The 20,304-nt window shown below is 34.9% G+C and overlaps 1 protein-coding gene across 1 annotated transcript in view; it reads left to right on the forward strand.

The window, feature by feature from the left end:
* Rab5a (RAB5A, member RAS oncogene family) overlaps positions 1-20,304 on the forward strand; it is a 28,202-nt gene that overhangs the window by 4,866 nt on the left and 3,032 nt on the right. Inside the window, exons 3-5 of the mRNA XM_046467725.2 lie at positions 14,163-14,314; positions 14,585-14,707; positions 17,570-17,663. Of these exons, the coding sequence (XP_046323681.1) occupies positions 14,163-14,314; positions 14,585-14,707; positions 17,570-17,663 (369 nt within the window). The remainder of the gene's footprint in view (positions 1-14,162; positions 14,315-14,584; positions 14,708-17,569; positions 17,664-20,304) is intronic.

Raw genomic sequence — 20,304 nt, forward strand, 5'->3', positions numbered from 1 at the left:
TCTTATCAGGAAGCTTTTATCTTGAGTTTGAAAACTTTGGCTTTTAAAGAATTTTGATACATAATATATTACATATCCTTTGCAGTATCTCTGTCTTAATAATGAAATAGTATCTCTTGTGAAGGTTTAGCAGATACAACTATAGCCAGAGGAACCTAACCCATCTAATAAAAGACTTTAAAATTTAAAGACTGCTGGGTCATGTCCACCCACCCTAAACCATTTGATGTTCAGTGGTTTCCCAGAATACATAGGTGTTCTGGGTTAAACACCCTGGCTTCAGAAAGGTTGGGACTTTTTATAAACTATTCTCCCCACCTTTCACAGTGCACATGAAAAAATAAAGACTTTAATGTACATACCGAAATATATAATTGAATACCTGGGAAGTTGAAGGGCCCAAGGTGAGGTTTTTGTTTTTTTTTTTTTTTTTTTAATCAAATAATCTTCTAAGTTTTTTTTTTTCCTAATAGAGAAAGATTCAAGAAGACTATTTAAAAGGAAAATTTAACCCCATATCAGTGCATTATTAATATGCATTGTCTTATGTATCTGTATTAAATTTCCATTTAATACCAATTAGATTGTGTATATTTTGTTAATGAATTTTTCATAAAGATTAATTTCTATGTATAAAGTTTCCTTAATGTTTTCCACTATATGGATCAAGTCTGGGTATTTAAAAACAACCTCAAAAGGAATTTGCATCCAAATGTCTATTATTGGTTATTGTATTCTTTTTCAGTGAACATATTTATTTCTTCAGGATTTGAGATAGTATCACTATGATTACAACTATGGACACTAGTTTTTATGCTTTTGTTAACACTCTTTGTCCTTAGGAACTGTGGAAGATCCTAAGCATTTAAGTAATCAAAGGTTTGAACTATTTTATAATCAACCCCAAAGGTCCCAGACTTATAAGTAGTGTATATTTTTGTTTGGGCTAATGTATGGGGAAATTACTTACAAATACTTAACAAAGAGCCTGGTCAACTGTTTTGAATTTAACTGATTTTTATTTATATATTTATTTTGTTACTTGACTGACTACTTATCTCTAGTAATGTTAGTTCTCAAGTGCTCAAATTTTTATCTCTGTTGTGTTCTATGCTGCACTCTTGAATTTGTGGTTTCCAGATCCTTCTGTAAATTTTAAGGTTCTCCTTAAAAATAACTTGAATTCTTGTTGCTCACCATACCCCACACTCCCCTGATCTTGTAACACTTTTGATAAGGTCAGGTAGGTAGGTACTATATATAGCAATTTAGGAAGTTCATAAGAGTTTAAAATCTGCATGATATATATGTCCTTACTGTCTTAAAACTAGCCCAGAGGTTAGTAAATAACATTAATGTTCCCTTTTTCACGAGCATCAGCATTACCTAGGAAATTACTGAGTATAAATTCCCAAATACTGAAGGGGGTCAGCAATCCAGGTTTTAACAAGTCCTCCAGATGATTGTGATGCATGCTAAAGTTTGAGAAATTTTGCTTTATGTGTTCTGAGTAATCAGCTTTACGTTTATACTAAAGTTGGTTCTTCCACAAATGGAATAATTGACTGGCCTTCCTGCCTGCCTTCTGCCTTCCCTCTTTTTGTTAAACTGCGATTTTTACAGGATTTTTAAAAATTCTGTTCATGCAAATACTCTATTTTGTGAATTACAAGTATTGTATTCTGCTCACATCCCATTATCCAATATCATTTTCTGTGAAAACTCCTTCCTTCTTACCTATTTTCACTAGTCATCCATTCTTTGTCCCATTCAGGATATTCTTTTGCTCTGTTAGGGAATTGCATCATTTTCAGTAATCTGTACCAATGATGCTTTTTCTTTATTGCCATGAGGATTCAGTGACTGATTATATGCAAAATTAAAGGAGTTAAGTGCCTTCTTTTTAAGCTACTTACCAACAGTTACAACCCCTGGGTAGAGTGCTGCAATTTCTACATTTAATATCCATCTAATTTCCTAAGGTCAGCATGACATGTTTTGTGTTTGTGTTTTGTGGCATAGGGATTGGCATAATAGGCTAGCACTCTCCAATGAGCAACATCCCCAGCCCTTTCTATTTTATTTTGCGACAGGATCTTTCTTACTAAGTTCCCCAGACTGGCCTTGAATTTAGCCATCTTAGCCTTCTGAGTAGCTGGGATTTCAAGCATGTGTTCCTGCACTTCCCCAAGTTATTTTTCTTTCTTTTTTATTATTGATACCAGAGATTGAACACAAGGGTGCTTAACCACTGAGCAACAGCCCTAGTCCTCTTCTTTTTTGAGGGTTGGGGTACTGGGGATTGAACTCAAGGGCACTCAACCACCAAGTCACATCCCCAGCCCTATTTTATATTTTATTTAGAGACAAGGTCTCACTGAGTTGCTTGTCATCTCACTTTTGCTGAGGCTGGCTTTGAACTCGAGATCCCTCTTCCTCAGCCTTCTTAGACACTAGGATTACAGGCATGCACCACAGTGCCCGGCTTCCAGCCCTTTTTAAAAAATATTTTATTAAGAAATGGGGTCTTGGGCTGGGGATATAGCCCAGTTGATAGAATACTTGCCTCATATGCACAAGGCCCTGGGTTCAATTCCTAGCACCAAATGGTAAGTATATGAGGTAGTAAATATGTTAATTCACTTAATTAAATTTATTTTTAACTGGTACACAATGCAATGTAATTAGCTTGATTTGAGCATTTCATAATATATGCACATATCAAAACATCCCATTATATGTCAAGTAAATATAGTTTTTGTCAATTATATCTTAATAAAGCTGGGAGTAGAAGTAAAGTTTCTTTCTAAACGGAAAAAAAAGCCAGCCAGAAATTTAAATTTTAGTAAGTCATTTTTTTTTTTCCAAAACAGAAAGCTTTCTGTTGCCTTCCCTTGTTAGTATTCAGAAAGACTTCATGTGTATATGGTATCTTTTTGCATCTGCACATTGTTAAATATTTTTGAAGCTAGGCACAGTGGTGCACGCCTATAATGCCAGCTCTTGAGAGGCTAAAGCAAGAGGATCACAAGTTTGAAGCCAGCCTCAGTAACTTAACAAGACCCTTTCTTTTTCTTTTATTTATTCATACGTGGTGCTAAGAATCGAACCTGTGGTCTCACACATGCCAAGCAAGTGCAATACTGCTGAGCCCCAGCCGCAGCCCCGCAAGACCCTTTCTTAAAACTAAAAATGATTGGGATATGGCTCAGTGGTAAAGTACTTGCTATCATGAGGTTCTGTGTTTGATCTAGGGAAGGAAAAAAAGGGGGTACATTTTGAGAAAGGACAGAAGACCCATAAACCAATTGCCATCATATGGGTTTTTGATCATGAGAAAAATGTTTTTAGAAATACGTATTGTGCCTTATACACTGAGTTAAAATTTAAGAAAGTTAGTCATTTGTTCTCAAGTAAAAGAATAGTGTCTTGATTGCATGATATTTTCTTCTAGAAAGTGTATAGCTGGGATTTGATAGATTGTGTTACTTAGAGAAATTGGCAGAGTTGGTATTTCATATCAATTTGTACTACTTAATCTCCTAAAAATGGCCTTTTAAAATTTTTTAAAGGGGCTGGGATGTGGCTCAAGCGGTAGCGCGCTCGCCCGGCATGCGTGCGGCCCGGGTTCGATCCTCAGCACCACATACAAAGATGTTGTGTCCGCCAAATACTAAAAAAAAAAATAAATATTAAAAAATTCTCTCTCTCTCTACCTCTATCTCTCTCACTCTCTCTTTAAAAAAAAAAAAAAAAAAAAAAAAAAATTTTTTAAAAAGAATTTTTTAATATTTATTTTTTAGTTTGTCAGTGGACACACATCTTTATTTTTTATGTGGTGCTGAGGATTGAACCCAGCGCCCCATGCATGCCAGGCGAGAGCGCTACCACTTACAAGTTCAAGGCCAGACTGTTTCAGAAATAAAAGGTTTGAAATGTGGCTCAGGGGTAGAACAGATATTCTTCTAAATTGTTATTTTTCCTCCGTATTAAATAATACTATCAATATATTTTAACCTTTTTTCCTCTTAAAATTTATTTCATGGAAATCAGGAATATTTTTTTATTTTAATTTAAAAAAAATTTTTTTTTAGTTTTAGGTGGACACAATATCTTGATTTTTTTATGTGGTGCTGAGGATCGAACCCAGTGCCTCTATAAAAGTGACATTTTGTTATCACTTTTTATATTAAGCCTAAATCTCCACCTGATGTTATGATAAATGTATGTGTGCATATATATTCAAAAGAGGATATACTTAAAAAGAAAGTGTACTATCAGTTACATTCTGAAGAAACGTAAATTTGCATAACCTTTAGTGCATGGACTTGGTCTGATCTATTCTGGCTATATTCAGTCGAATTTTGCTAGCTTTATGGTTCTCTGTTCTGAGTATTTATGGTTTCTGGGTGAATGACCTTGTAGATGCAGTGAGAGAAACAGAAAAGACAGTTGGTTTGGATTAATGGTGAATGCTGTGGAGAGGGAAGCTTTTTAAAAATTTGCTTTTTAGTGGAGTAAATAAGAATTCTGGGCTGCAGGTGTAGTTCAGTGGGAGAGCACTTGTCTGACCTATGGGAAGGCTTGGGTTCCATCCCCAGCACCACAAGGGGGACAGAATTCTGACTTGATAAAACCATGAGAAATTTTGAAAAGTGTTATCTTCCCGCTTTTAGGTGGTGTATCATAATAATCTGATTTTGCATGTACCTAACTTACTTATGAGGCATTCTGAGTGGCTTTATAATAGAATAATTTCATCATTTGGGATCATCATTGAGAGCCTTGTCAAAAGGCCTCTTTGTAGAAAACATAAATATCTAAGATAAAGAAAAGCATCAAGAGTAAGTTTTTTAAATCATGGACTTATCTTTTTTATGAGGGCAGGGATTGAACCCAGGGACATTTACCCCTTGAGCCACATCCCAAGCTCTTTTTATTTTTTATTTTGAGACAGGGTCTTGCTAAAGTTGCTTAGGGCCTTGCTTGGTTGACAAGACTGACTTGGAACTTGCAGTCCTCCTGTCTCAGCCTCCCAATGTACACTGGGTGTTTTGTGGAGTGGCTATCCTAGGGATTGGAACCAGGGCCTTGCATTAGCTAGGCAAGTATGCTCTACCACTGAACTATATCCCCAGCCCTCTTTATTTTTTCAGATTGGGTTTAAGTTACCAGTTAAGTTGGCCTTGAATTTGTGATCCTTCTACCTCAGCCTCCCAAATAGCTGAGATTACATGTGCTTCACCTGGCTATCATTGACTCTTTTGCCATAAATACAAACTCTAGCTACTTAATTTCTAAACCCTTCAAGGTGAGAGAGTATTAACTGAAGTCTGCACTTTGAAAATAAGTGCTTTACAAATATTGCAAAACAAAATATTCAAAGTGTTGCTCAACAGCATTTACCTTCTTTTTAAGATAACATAAGTGAAAAGAAACAGGATGAGGAATCAATCACTTTGGATTTTTAACCTCTATTTGGATAGTTGAAGATAGCAGATACTCTTTGAACTCCACTCAAGAGGGTGATCTCATTTGTAGTTACTACATAATTACTGACACTTTTCAACTTTTCTCAAAAAATAGGTCTTTATCTCTGTGTAAAACTAAAGCCAGAATTTATTCCCCTTTGTAGGAATGAGTTCATGTTACCATTCGAACATGAATAGAATTCTTTTTCTTGCTCTCTTGCATTCATAAATAATTTGCAAGTTTTAGAAAAATGTGACTTTAAAGAAATATCGGGAAATAAAATAGTATACTTAAAATGGCTAGATGCATTTGTAAAATTCACAATATTTAAACTACAGTATCATCTGTAGTTTACCATGGCTATAAGTAAATACTAATTTTATAGATAAGAAAACTGAGGCAGTAGTTTAAGTAGTTTGCCTAATGTTTTGCAACTGACAAATGAGATTCAAGGTGGATCTTCAGTGCAACCCTTGTTCTGTAATTCTGAGAGAGAGAGAGAGAATATGTGAGTATTTTCCTTATTTATGTATTTATTTATTTTTCAGTTTTCGGTGAACACGACATCTTTATTTTATTTTTATGTGGTGCTGAGGATCGAACCCAGCGCCCCTCGCATGCCAGGCGAGCGCGTTACCGCTTGAGCCACATCCCCAGCCTGTGTATTTTCTTTTTGTGTGTGTTTGTTTTCCAGGGATCCTTTTTATTTATGTGTCACTTAAGGAAAATAATATGAAAGTAAAGAACTTTAGATAAAGAATATTAGGATATTATCATGTTCCTAAATTAATATCACTGTTTTCGTAAAATGCATCCACATAAAGGACTGGGGGATATAGCTCAGCAGGAGAGCATTTGCCTAGCATGTACACTACTCTGGGTTCAATCCCCAATAACAACAAAAAAAATGTCTTCCTCATCTGCTTGCCCATTTAATTATTTTCACCAGATATGTCACTTTGTAGCATATCATTCAAGATTAATATTACTCATAGATTGTTGTTTTACAAATTTTGAAACACATCAGATATATGTAGTTTATATATATATTTTTTTACTTTAATACTGTTATTCATTGTTGAGAAACAAATGACCCCAAAACTCAGAAACTTACTTTTGTACTGTGGATTGAACCCAAGGGTGTTTTACCACTGAGCATTATTCATCACTTTTTTCCCTTAGAGCACTCCCAATTTCTTTGAAGAGTTGCCTGTCATAGATAATTAGGTTCTGGGATTACAGGTTTCTTGTAACTGTTTGGTTTTCCTCTCTTCCCCACTTCCCCCAGTAACTATTAGTCTGAGGTTTAAAGTCTTCCCCTTTCTCCTCTCCCTCCACGAACCTTTTCTATTCATATGTTGTAAAATTTTCAACTATCAGAACTTTTAAATTCACTTTGCAGGTAGATTTATTGCTAAGCATGTACGAATCACTTTGAAGTCTAGTCATGCCTTTAAAGTTCTGGAAGATTCCTTTGAAGGCAGGAAACATCATAAAAGATGACCAGGAGATGAGGGAAAGAATCCTCCTTTGCAAAATATCGGGATGCTGGCTTCCTACCTTAAAGGAGTTTTTAATGGATTTTAAAGTACTGTTGAACTATTTAATGAAGTGTCTATTCTCTATAGATAAAGTGTCTTTCATAGACATTTTTATTTATAGCTATCTATATTCTTTAAAACTAAGTTAATGTCATTAACTTTTTCTGTACTATTTGTTTGGGAGCCTTTGCCTAATACTTGTAATAAATTGTAGTAACATCTTCCCCTTCTCTTAATTTTTTTTTTTTTTACTTTCCTCTTTGTAATGTATATATTTATTCTACTTTCCAGTTCCATATTTTGGAATATAGTCCAGTCTAGATTTATATTCCTATTAAATACGTTTATATTATATTAATTTATACTATGTTTATGTTCCTGTTGAAAAATTGTTCAGTCCTGTGAGCAAAGGCTTCTTGTAGATATAACCACAGGCTGTCAGCCCTGAAAGTTTGGGAGTTTTTTGTTTTGTTGTTTTTCTTTTTGGAACAAGGAATTAAATCCAGGGTACTTTATGACTAAGCTATATCCCCAGTCCTTTTTCTTTTCAGACAGTGTCTTGATAAGTTGTAGAGGCTGGCCTCAAACTTGGCAATCCTCCTGCCTTATTCTTCCTATTAGCTGGAATTACAGGTGTCCACCACTGTAATCTGTGTCTGGCTACAGTATTTTCTGTTTGAATTTAGTCAGTGTGTATGCTTTATTTCTGCCCTGCTCTATATTTGACCCCTTTCTTCTCTTCCCTATATTAGCTGAAAGCTGACTTTTCCCTGGCTATACATGAGCATCTCTTCTGTCATCCCCTACCAGGTGCTTTTCTCTACACACATGCAGTTTTACAGGAAATAAAAATGATCTCAATTTTATTTTGCTTATAATCTTCTCTAGACTATCCATATATTCTTCTCTGTGTATAGTTTTAATCTTCTGAAGTAAGTGCTTATGTCTGAGAAACTCTGTTAAGAGTATTGCTATTAGTACTCATTTCCCCCAGCAAATCAGTTTGTTTTTACAATTTTGGTACCTGGGTCTTGGTGCAACTTGGTTTACTTCTTCTTATCCATCCCGCTTATTGGATGTTCATCTAAATGTTTGATCCAGATCCATTGAACTCATTTATTTAATTCTTTGGTTGATTCTAAAAACCTTTGCTTTCCTTACTCATCAATTTCATTAAAAAAAAAAAAAAACAACTTCGATTTTATGATCACAGTCTTCCTTTCTACTTCTGAGATCTTGAACAGGGCCCTTCCCCTCTTTTTAGTTAATATATCCTAGAGTTTTAACAGAAACCTAAATATAATTTCTAAAAGTTCTACAGAGGATAATCCATTGTGATCTACCTTGTGGGGACACTACTGTTTTAGTTTTTTTTGTTGTTGTTGTTTGTTTTAATGCTTTTCTGTTCATATTTTTGTAAGTATACCCTCCCTATTCCTGCCAGAAATTTAGATATATGTATATATACACATGTGTAATGTGTGTATTTCTTCCTCAGATCATCTTAAAACTAGTTTTAACATAATTTAATTGCTATTTAATACTTACCAATCACTAAATATTAAATTCTTTCTGCATAAAGGTTTATTTCTGTACTTTTTATCCCTATATAATCTTTTATAGATTCCATGAAATTATTAGATTAACAAATATTAGCATTTTATGGCATAATTCTTTCCAAGCTGGGCTCCTGTAATCCCTTAGCTCAGGACAGGAGGCTGAGGTAGTAGGATCATGAGTTCAAAGCAAAAGCAAGGTACTGAGCAACTCAGACCCAGTCTAAATAAAATACAAAATAGGACTGGGGATGTGGTTCAGTGGTCAAGTGTCCCTGAGTTCAATTCCCAGTAACCTCCCCAAAAAGAATTACTTCAAAAACAGCCAGGTGCCATGGAATTTGCCTTAATCCTAGCTCCCCTGAAAGCTGAGGCAGGAGGATCACAAGTTTGAGGCCAGGCTGGGCAATTTAGCAAGACCCTGTCTCAAATACAAAGCATGGGTTTTTGCCATATCCTTTTTGTTTCATCTTGCTGGTTCAGAAGATAAGAATTGTTTTTGCTATATGGATAGTTTTGTTCATTACTAGTAATGTTGACTACTTTTCTGCTGTATTCTTTTTGTGAATTGTCTTTACACAATTATTGTTGAGGCATTTAAGATTCATTAGATTCATTAGAGCTTTCTACATATTAAAATATTAAATCCCTGTGTTTTGGATGTATGACTCACCTTTGCAAACTTGAAGTCTCAAATTTTTGTATAATCAAACCTGATTGTCATATCTGACATTTTTTCACAATTCCAAAAAATATTTCTTTTCTATCAAAGTTGATACATAATAACTTGGAGAGCTGGGGATGTAGGTCAGTGGTAGAGTGCTTTCCTGGTGTGAATAAGGCTGTGGGTTTGATTCCTGGCACTGTAAATAATAATTGTGACCTGGGGTGGGAATGGTATGTTTTTCAGTTTTTATAGGATCATATTAGATGTAGGGGAGCTTATCTTTAGGTTTCACCAATCTTTGGGTTAACAATAGCAATTCAAATATTTTTTCATTTGCCCAGAGTATTTTAGTGTCTCTTCCTTGCTCATTGTATAGGGTCTCACATACTATGGGCCTTTGGTATTTGCAGATTTATATATGTGGTTTTAGCTATTCTCCATTGACCTTAAGCTCTATGATATAGTAATTTGTAGTTTTGCTGAGGAAGAAATGTTCCTTGGCTTGCCTACCAAACTTGCTAATAGGAGTTCATCATGTAGCTCAAAGAGGGAGTCTATTAGATAGGCCAGCACCTGCATCTCAACGCAGCTTTGTTTTTCTCTACTTGTCATCGAGTATGCAGTAACTCTCGAAGTGATAAAAGATGTTTCTTTGTGAAATATGGGCCTGAAAAGAAAACCAACTGCTAGTGCTGGTGATGGAAGTCAAGAGAAAATGAAGAGGTCTAAGAAAGTGATGGTTCTTAGCCAGAAAATAATCATTTTGGATAAATTAAAGTGGTTTTTCAGATTCAGGTAAGTTTGTGGTTGGTTAATGTTGCTACGGTATTGATGTAGTAGTTAATATTTCTAGTGGCAGAATTTATTTTTATAAATGACTAGTAAAGCTTTTTTTTTTTTTTTTTTAGGAGCAATAAGGATTTGAAGATGTCACTTAAATTTTAGTTATACTGCACTGAATTTTAAGAGAAGCTGAACACTATAGTTGTATTTGAATACTTGAGAACTCTGGGTTGTCATTAAGGACTTGGTGTGTGTGTGTGTGTGTGTGTGTGTGTGTGTGTACAAGAGTTTGTGTTCTAGGCTATTCTGCTCCAGTAATATTTCTGTCCTGTTTGTGCCATAGCACTTGACTATTTTTGATACATTGTAATAACTACTTGGACCTCTAATATTAATTAGTCTTTTTCCCCTTCCCAAAATTATGATGTTTTTCATATATGAACAGTGTTAGCAAGTTAAAAATATCTTGATAGTGTTTTTTGTTTGAGATCATGTTTAGTTATATGGGTTATAAGTGTTCCTTATCCAGAATGCTTCAAATCAAGCCAGGAATGGTGACCCACACCTGTAATTCCTGCTACTCAGGAGGCTGGGTCAGGAGGACCGAAAGTTTGAGACCAGCCTGGGCAATTATAGCAAGACTCTGTAGTCTTATAGATATCACCTTATCTATAAAATACGATTCATATCATATATATATATATATATATTCAGTTGTAGTTGGACACAGTACCTTTATTTCATTTATTTTTATGTGGTGCTGAGGATTGAACCCAGCCCCTTGTTTGTAGTAGGCGAGTGCTCTACTGTTGAGCCACAACTGCAGCCCAAGATTCATATCTTATAGAATATTTTAAATAAGTTTTAAACAAATTTTTAATCCTGCTTCTCTCAAAGAACATATCTTTTTAATAATTTATTTTGTTATAAATTTGTTATAGATTCCATAGTGTGGAATTTTCTACTGTGGTATCATGTCAGTGCTCAATTTTTTAATTTTGGGAATATTTCAGATTTTGGGATTAGAGATACTCAACCTTATAATAATAACTTGAAATATCTATTCCCAGTTGGAAACTTTTAATTTAGATCTTATCTAAAATAGCCCATAAATGGTTCCACATATCAGTTTTTGAACTACTACTTTTTTGTTGTTGTTTTGATGTTGTGGATAGACACAATACCTTTATTTTATTTATTTTTATGTGGTGCTGAGGATTGAAACCCAGTGCCTCACACATGCCAGGCAGGCGCTCTACCCCTGAGCCACAACCCCAGCGACGTGAACTTTATTCTTTGAACAAAGTTTTCAATGTCTCTATGAATGAGGATTTATATTAAATGCTAGAGAGGAGCTATAGTCATTTCTCAGGGAACTCTAATTATAAAAAGTGTGAAACGTCATTACGCAAGGAACTAAGAGCACAAAGGAGATAATAACTAGGGTGGGATGAAGAATCATTTCTAAGTGGATTTAAGGAATGATTGTTTATGTTCTTTGTTAAACTGAGATGCTTTCCCTTTCTCACATGTTTTCACTTGGTTATTGCCAGTGTATTGTAATGGTGTTGACTTCAATTTGTTCCAGCCAAATTTAAGAAATCATCTGTTTTAACTGAAACGTTTGTTTTCATGGCAATCCTGCTTCTCTCAAAGAACATATCTTTTTAATAATTTATTTTGTTATAAGAATATATGAAATAATATTAAATTATGGTGATATTGGATGTCCTTGTTTTATGATTTAGAGAGAATGCCTAAGAGCTTTGCTGTTAAATATAATCTGATTTTAGCTTGAAGGATAAGACATTTGCTAAATTCTGAGGAAGAATCCTATGTATGTATTTGGACTGGATATCAACACAGATGTCTTATTAATGTTAAAAAATTTTAAATAATTTTAAAATTTTTTTTAATAAAAATACTTTAAGTTTTCTTTTAGTCTTACTGTAATAGCTTTGAATTCCTGAAAGTGTCTCTGTTTGCTCAGGGGCCATTATTCTTTTAATGTATATTTCTTTGCCTGTATTTTATGTGGCATTTTTGTACATGTTTTAAAGAAGATTGGTGGTCTTTGTGGTAGTTTTAACTGGTTTGAGTATTACACTATATTTTCTTTGAAGCAGCAAAGTTTTATTTTACCTGAGCCTAGGGTTGATTTACAGAATTTTAAATGAATATTTTTATTACTAATGTGCTTTGTGGTCATTGTATGTCTAAAAGAGAAAACAATATCTGCCGAGTTTGCATCAAACTGTTCTTGATTTCAGCTGTTAAGAAATATTTTTTATTCTATAAGAGTTGTTTTCATGACAGTCTGTGTATCCTTGAAACAAATACAGGATTTGAGAAAAGACTTATGTTTGGCAAAAGAAGTTTGAGCTGAAATAGAATATATCTTAAATAAGACTATTTGAGAACTCATAAAACGGTGCATTAGAATCTAGTTCACCAGACATTTGTAATTAAGTTTGCAAAATTCATAAGATTATAGTTGCTGGTACTAAAACCAGCAACCAGTTGACCTATTAAAAAACACCATGAGAAACAAATAGTCAATCTAATATTAAAGAAATGCATTTAATTAGACTTGTCACATTTAATATTAATTAGCCAATCTTATGAAAAATAGATGTATTGTTAAAATACAGATGCATCACATTATTTTGGATGATATAACAGTTTCAGAAAATTTTGTAATTCAAATTTAGGAAGAGGTTTAATGAGCTGAAACTAAAAGGGAGGGAGGAACCCAACAATTTACAATGAGTGACAGGGCAGAGTAGGGATCTAAGTATCAAAGTTAATGGAGGAGAGGAATTGTAAGGTATGATGGCTATTAACCAGCAAGCTGCTGAAGTAGGCTATGTGTGTGGGGGGGGGGGTTTTTTGGGGGGGGGGGAGTTTTGCTGGTGATTGATGGGTTTCAGACATGCCACCCAACTATATTCCCAGCCCTTATGTGTGGATCTTCTAATTAAACAATAAAATATTATTTTATAATGGTACTTTCTTAGTAAAGTTGGAATCAGAAAAGCACAGACAAAAAAGTACAAATCCAAAAATTCTTAGAGCAAAGGACAAAAGAGGTAGTAGCGAATATTAAATATATGTAACAAATTAAATCTACACTGAAGTAATGATGTGCTATAATGTGCCAATAAAAAACAGGAAAATGGAACAAGGTATATTGTTACCAATGCAGATGTTGTTTATAAATATACAGTTGTTTGTAGGTATCTGTGGGGCATTGTTTCTAGATCATACATACCAAAACCATCCCCACAGGTACCAAAATCTGCTACTGCTCGGGTTCTTTATAAAGTACATGTAACCTATCTCTGTTCTCCCATATACTTCAAATCATCTAGATTACTTATAATATGTAATACAGTGTAAATATTGTGTGTATAGTTGCTATACTGTAATGTTTAGGGAATAATGACAAGAAAGAAAATCTGTATGTGTTCAGGTTTTGGGGGTTTTTGGTACTAGGAATTGAACCCAGGGACACTCAATCCCTGAGCCATATCCCCAACCCCTTTTTTTTATTTTGAGACACGATCTCACTGAGTTGCTGAAGCTGGCTTCAAACTTGGGATCCTCCTGCCTCAGCCTCCCAAGCCACTGGGATTATGGGCATGTGCCACCATACCCAGCAGAGAGATGCTTTTTTGTGGATGTTTTCAATCCACACTTGGTTGAATTCATAGATGCAGAGGACAGCTGTTTTTTCTCCACGTTGGTCAAGAATATTAATTTACATATACTTAAATTGCTTTGCAATTTAGAAACACATTCTTAAACTTTTTAAAATTATAACACAATGTTCATTTTTGCAGTTCTGGAGATAAATCCTAAGGCCTGGTGTGTGCTGAGCAGGTGATCTCCCACTGAGCTACACCTACAACCCCACAACAAAATTTTTATAAAATTTTTATTAAACCTTTTTCTGTATGTAATTTCACTACAGAGGTCTCATGTAGACATCTATAAAATCTAGTTTTGAAGTACAGAGTTTGCAACTACTTTAAGTTTGTATTAACTGCAGGTATGCTATGATCACATTTTCCAAGTATTTTTTATATTATGAAGGCATTTGCAAGAAAATGATGAACTTAAGTGATATATTTTTTTTTTCAGCTGCTTTTCTGACCCAAACTGTGTGTCTTGATGACACAACGGTAAAGTTTGAAATATGGGATACAGCTGGTCAAGAACGATACCACAGCTTAGCACCAATGTACTACAGAGGAGCACAAGCAGCCATAGTTGTATATGATATCACAAATGAGGTAAGTACAAATGCCTTCAAACATTGAAACTAGATTGAATATCTGTTTTGGGTATTCAGAATTTTGATGAGAGATTTTGAAAATCCTTTGATAGTCAAATAGAACCTTTCTACTAAAGCTTTTTGATTAAAAAAGAAAAAATGTCTCAAATAATAAAACAGTCCAAAGAAATTTCCTTCCCGTAGAGTCACCTTTTAAAGCCTTATCTCATGAAGATGCTTCCTTACCATTTTTTGAGCTGTGCCAAATAGCTATTCCTCTGTTTAACAGGAATCCTTTGCAAGAGCCAAAAACTGGGTTAAAGAACTTCAGAGGCAAGCAAGTCCCAACATTGTAATAGCTTTATCAGGAAACAAGGCTGATCTAGCAAATAAAAGAGCTGTAGATTTCCAGGTATGTTGAATTTAACTTTCACTTGAAGGCACTTTTTTTTTTTTTTTTTTTTGGCAAATTATTTTAAAATCATGCAAATAATAGAAAATAAAAGATTTATAAAAGTGCTATGCATGTTAAAATGTAACTCTAAATGGGGCTGAAGGATATAGCTTAGTGGTAGAACATTTGCCTAACATATGCATAATCCCTGGATCTTGTCCCCAGAATTGCACATGTGCACATAACACACAGTTTTTTTTTCTCCTGATAAATCTGAATTTTTAAGCCATATATTATTGTGATATATATACACTGTTTCAAAGATTTTGTCAACCTAAACAATTTTTTAAAATTGTTCACAACCTGGCACGGTGTCCCATGGCCTGTAATCCCAGTGGCTCAGGAGGCTGAGGCAGGAGGATCATAAGTTCTTTGTCAGCCTCAGCATAAGTGAGCACTAAGCAACTCAGTGAGACCCTGTCTCTAAATAAAATACAAAACAGGGCTGGGGATGAGGCTTAGTGGCTGGGTGCTCCTGGGTTCAATCCCTGAGTACTCCCCGCCCCCCCAAAAAAATTGCTCATGAACAGTGCAGAAATACATAAGCAAAAGTGATTGCTTGCCTGATACAATAATACAGCCCTGTAATCGCAGCTACTTGGGAGGCTGAGGTGGGAGGATTGGAAGTTCAAGGCCAATCTGAGTAATTTAATGAGACGCTGTCTCAAAAATAAGGTCTAGGGATAGAGCCTAGTGATAGAGCATCCCTGGGTTCAATCCTAGTACCAAAGAAGAAAAAACACTTAAGATCTAGTTTGTATATTATTTGTGACAGCTAATTCAGAATTATAAATGAATTTTTGCTTTATTATGTAGATTTCCAGGTATGTTGAATTTAACTTGAAGGCACTTTTTTGAGATGGGGGCAAATGATTTTAAAACCATGAAAATAACAGATTTATAAAATCTGTTTTATAAATCAGATGTATAAAATGCTCATTAAAATATAACTCTAGATGGGGGTGGGAGGTATAACTCAGTGGTAGAGCATTTGCGTAGCATATGCATAATCCCTGGATCTTGTCCTCAGAATTGCACATGCGGGCACACACACATACACAATTTTTTTTACAAAGCAAGTGTTAATCATTTGAAATCCTCTAATTAAACCCTTTTAAAATTATTGGGGTTTTTTTGCTCTTAGCTTGTCTACCAGAAAGGTCTGGATGTGGTCAAATATCAGGGATGAAATAATGTTCATTTTTTTTATTAGAGCCTTATAGTTATACATAGTGGTTTGGTTCATTTTGACAAATCATTTATGCAAGGAATTTGATTTCAGTTCCCATTCCCCCCTCCTCCATTGTCTTTTCTGTACTCTACTGATATTCCTTTTACCCCTCCCTCTCTTCTTTCCTCCTTTCCTTCCTTCCTTCCTGTTGGTGGAGTGCTCACCTCACATGCACAAGGTCCTGAGTTCCTTCATTCTTTCTTTTTTTTGTGTGGTATTGGGGATTGAACCCAGGGCTTTGTGAATGCAAGGCAAGCACTCAACCAACTGAGCTATATCCCCAGCTCTGTTTATTTGTTTATTTATTTATTTATTTCTGGTGGCGGGGATTGTACTCAGGGGCACTCAACCACTGAGCCATATCCCCAGCCCTGTTTTGTATTTTATAGAGAATAGGGTCTTACTGAGTTGCTTAGTACCTCACTTTTTGCCAAGGCTGGCTTTGAACTCATGATTCTTCTTGCCTCAGCCTCCCAAACCACTGGGATTACAGATATGCACCACCATGCCCGGCTCCTCTTTATTTGTGTCTGATTAGTACTTTCTACATATTACATAAAGGTGAAATTCCCTTTGGTATTTATATATGCATATAACATGGTTTTGTTAAATTAATTCAATATTTCCTCCCCTGCCCTCCCTCCCTCTTGTTCTCCACCTTCTAGTCCACTAATCTTCCCTGGATATTTGTTATCTGATCCCACTCCAACCACTATCTCTTCCCTGTTTTCTATCTTTCTTTTTCGATGGTGATAGATGGAATGCATGCACTGATCAAAAGCAAACTATTTCTTGCACCATTGGGTATTAAGCTGAGCATATTACATGCATAGTTTTCATTCAGTTCTTGTACCAACTGTGTGAGGTGTAGTAACATCTATTATTCTTTCCTAGACAGTTACTTCCCCATTATAGAATAATATAGAGAGCACTAAATTATAGTCAAAAGTGGCCCTGTCATATTAAAGTTCAAAGGAACCTCGGTTGTTTGTCAAATGGGACAGATAATTGGTTGTTACTCAAAACAGCTATGAGGATAAAAAGCAATAATATATGTAAACTGTAAAGTATGACAAAAATGTGAGGCGGCAGTGTAATTTTGAAAGGAATGATTCATGAGATGTTCAAAATTGTGTTACTATAGAAGTCATTAAAAATTAAACATGAGGATGTCATTCAGTGATTGAAGTCAGTTTTAGACATTTGATTTCTCTTAGTCTTCATTACAGTTAATATAGGCATAAGTAAAAATCACCATTGAAATCAAAGAGAGTTTTATATTTAGAATAGGGTAATAATCCCCTACCCCCACACCTGCCCCAAACTCATTATTAAAAAGCAGATTTAATATTAGACCAGATGATTAAGGGAAGATAGTGTAAGAAGTTAAGGTGAAATATATATGTATATTACATGGTAAAATTATCCCCAGATAGTGCTTCTATCTTTGTTATAGCATATTACATAGTTATTGATTATAGATAACCAAGTTGGAGTGTGGATAAGAAGCCTCATTTTTTCTGCAACAGAAATAAAGCAGTTATAGTATATGTCCAAGGAATGTATCTCATTTCTTTTTCTGTAAACAGGAAGCACAGTCCTATGCAGATGACAACAGTTTATTATTCATGGAGACATCAGCTAAAACATCAATGAATGTAAATGAAATATTCATGGCAATAGGTAAGGTTAATAATACTTTTTTTTTCAAATGATAAACAAAACAAGTATGGAATATATTTGATTTATCTGAATTAAACATTCTTTGCTTTTTAAAAATTGTACTACTTTTCAAGGTTCCTTCTGCTAAGCAACACTGTTGATAATATCGTTAGACTTGAAAAGTCACTACCTATTAGGTTGTAACGCTTCAATTTAGGCAAATTTCTTCCAGATGAGTTATGCTTGGGAGTGGATTGATAGTTAAACAGATTTTCCCAAAGCTTTCACCGAAAAGTTTGGGTAAATGCATATTTTTCTATTATGGTATACTTTTTATACCAAATAATTCCTCCTTATCTATGGGAAGTACATTCCAAGACCTTCAGCAGATGCCTAAAACCTTGGATAGTATTGAACTCTTATTTTTAATGCCTTTTCAATCTTTTTTCCCCTTGACTCTGAAACAAATGACCTTTTTTCATCTTTTAACTAGGTATCACATACTGTGGGCATAACTTTTGCAGTTTGACATGAAACAACAAAACTAGCACAGATTTCTCTTTCCATCACAATTTCACAGATTATTTTCTCTTTAATTGATGCTGGGGATTGAACCTAGGGCCTCAAAAGTCTTGAGTTCCATCTGCAACCCCAAGTATTTGCTTTTATTCAGATCCTAGCAGCATTAGTATCAGATTTTTTTTTAAATCCATAACTTTTACCTTTTCACTTGAAAAAAGCACTTAATGGTTTTTATTTGGCATCTATAGACTGCCAGCATCTATCGTCTTGCACTTCAGAGCCTTTATTAAGCAAAATATGGCTTACTTGAACAAAATACTACAATACTGAAACAGTAAATCTGATAACTAAGATGGCTACTAAGAAGTATTGGGAGCAGGGTGCAGTGGCACATGTCTGTAATCCTGGTGATTTGGAAAGCTGAGAAAGGAAAATCTCAAGTTTAATATCAGCCTCAGCCACTTATCGAGGCCCTAAGCAACTTAGCAAGACCCTGTCTCAAAATAAAAAATAAAGGTTGGAAATATAGCTAGTAGTAGAAGAGGGGAGGGGAGTAGTGGGGGCTGATAATGGGCAAGTAGCATATACATGTGGATATACTAGACAAAGAGATGATTCATGTCCCAGGTTGGACAGAGCAGGATGGTACAAAATTTCTTCCTTTGAATCAGAACAGCATGCAGATTAAAACTTGTCAATTGTTTATTTCTGGGATTTTCCATTTAATATTTTCTGACCTTACTCATTTGTGGTAACAGATACATATAGACTCCTAAAACAAGACAAAAACTCAGAGCAATATTTAGACATAATATTTCTTTTTTAGCTAATCAATAATTTGGTTTCTCCTTTGCTCTGAATAGAGCACTACTTCTGTTTCTCACGTTTTTTGAAGTATTAATATAACTCAGAAAAGTACATTATACATAAGTATAAAGATTGACTAATCGATTATTTTAGGTAGTTTGGTTTGGTTTGGTTTGGTTTTTGGTGGAGGGTGATGTTTTTGTTTGTTTTGTTGGTGGTGGTGTAGTGCTGGGGATTGAATCCAGGGCCTCATGCTTGCTAGGTAAGCATTCTACCACTGAACTACATTCCCAGCCCCAAAAATTATTTTAATGTAAACATTGTAGAAGATTTCAGACATGAAGGCACAAGGGTAAAGAAGGAAGGCAAAACAATATCTTTGCTTTTAGCATGGTAATTTCTATTTCAGTTTTTGATTATAGGTAATAAAGTTTGAGTAGTATTCAAGCCTTTTTTAGCTGTTGATGGATCTTAATTTATTCATTTATTTATTGTGGGGCTGAGATTTGAATCCAGTGCCTCACACATGTGAGGCAAGCGCTCTGCCACTCAGCCACAACCCCAGCCCAGTATCAAGCCTTTAAAAAAAAAATTAACAAAAACAAAATATATTTCTGTTAACCTACTTCCAGTGGTTTTGAGGTATGCAGAGTCTGCCTGAAGGGGGTCTAGTTTGGTAGTTATCAAGAGTTTACTGCCTCCACAGTTTTCTTGACCCTGGCATTATTCTCATCCCAGCGATTCTTAACTAGGGTGTACACAATTCTGACCCTCCAAAAGAAACATTCTTATATTGAACTTAACAAATTAACCAATTAATAACTGCATCAAAGGCTAAAGAAAACCCGGTAAAAGCATCCAAGGACTCATAATTTGCACTAGGTGATCAAGCTTAATGGTGGATTATTTGAAATGGGGAAAAAAAAAAAACTTGCCTGTTGTGTAAGATGTTTTCCTGAAAAACTTAAGTAATTTGCTAAGGAAATACTAGTACCATTTGAAAGATTATATATGACAACATGCTGTTCTTACAAATGGGACAAGTTATGCGCATAATCACATTTTAAAAATTAATAACAGGAAACAAGGAGATAATAGGTTGCTCAAATCAGCCTGGATTTTCAAGTTTTCCATGGTATTAAGACTTCACTGGGTTGAGGTTGTAGCTCAGTAGTAGAGCACTTGTTGTCTTAACATTCCTGAGGCCCTGAGTTCCGTCCCCCGTACTACAGAAAAAGAAAGATCATAGGGTGGGCTATAATTTGTGCCTTTTATTCATATATGTTATATAAGGTCACTTTTCATTATAAAGTAGCCTACAGATTAGTGTCCT

Source organism: Marmota monax, unplaced genomic scaffold (assembly GCF_021218885.2).
Source record: "Marmota monax isolate L192 unplaced genomic scaffold, Marmota_monax_Labrador192_F-V1.1 WCK01_AAM20220418_F8-fsc00152, whole genome shotgun sequence".
In the NCBI taxonomy this organism is placed as follows: Eukaryota; Metazoa; Chordata; class Mammalia; order Rodentia; family Sciuridae; genus Marmota; species Marmota monax.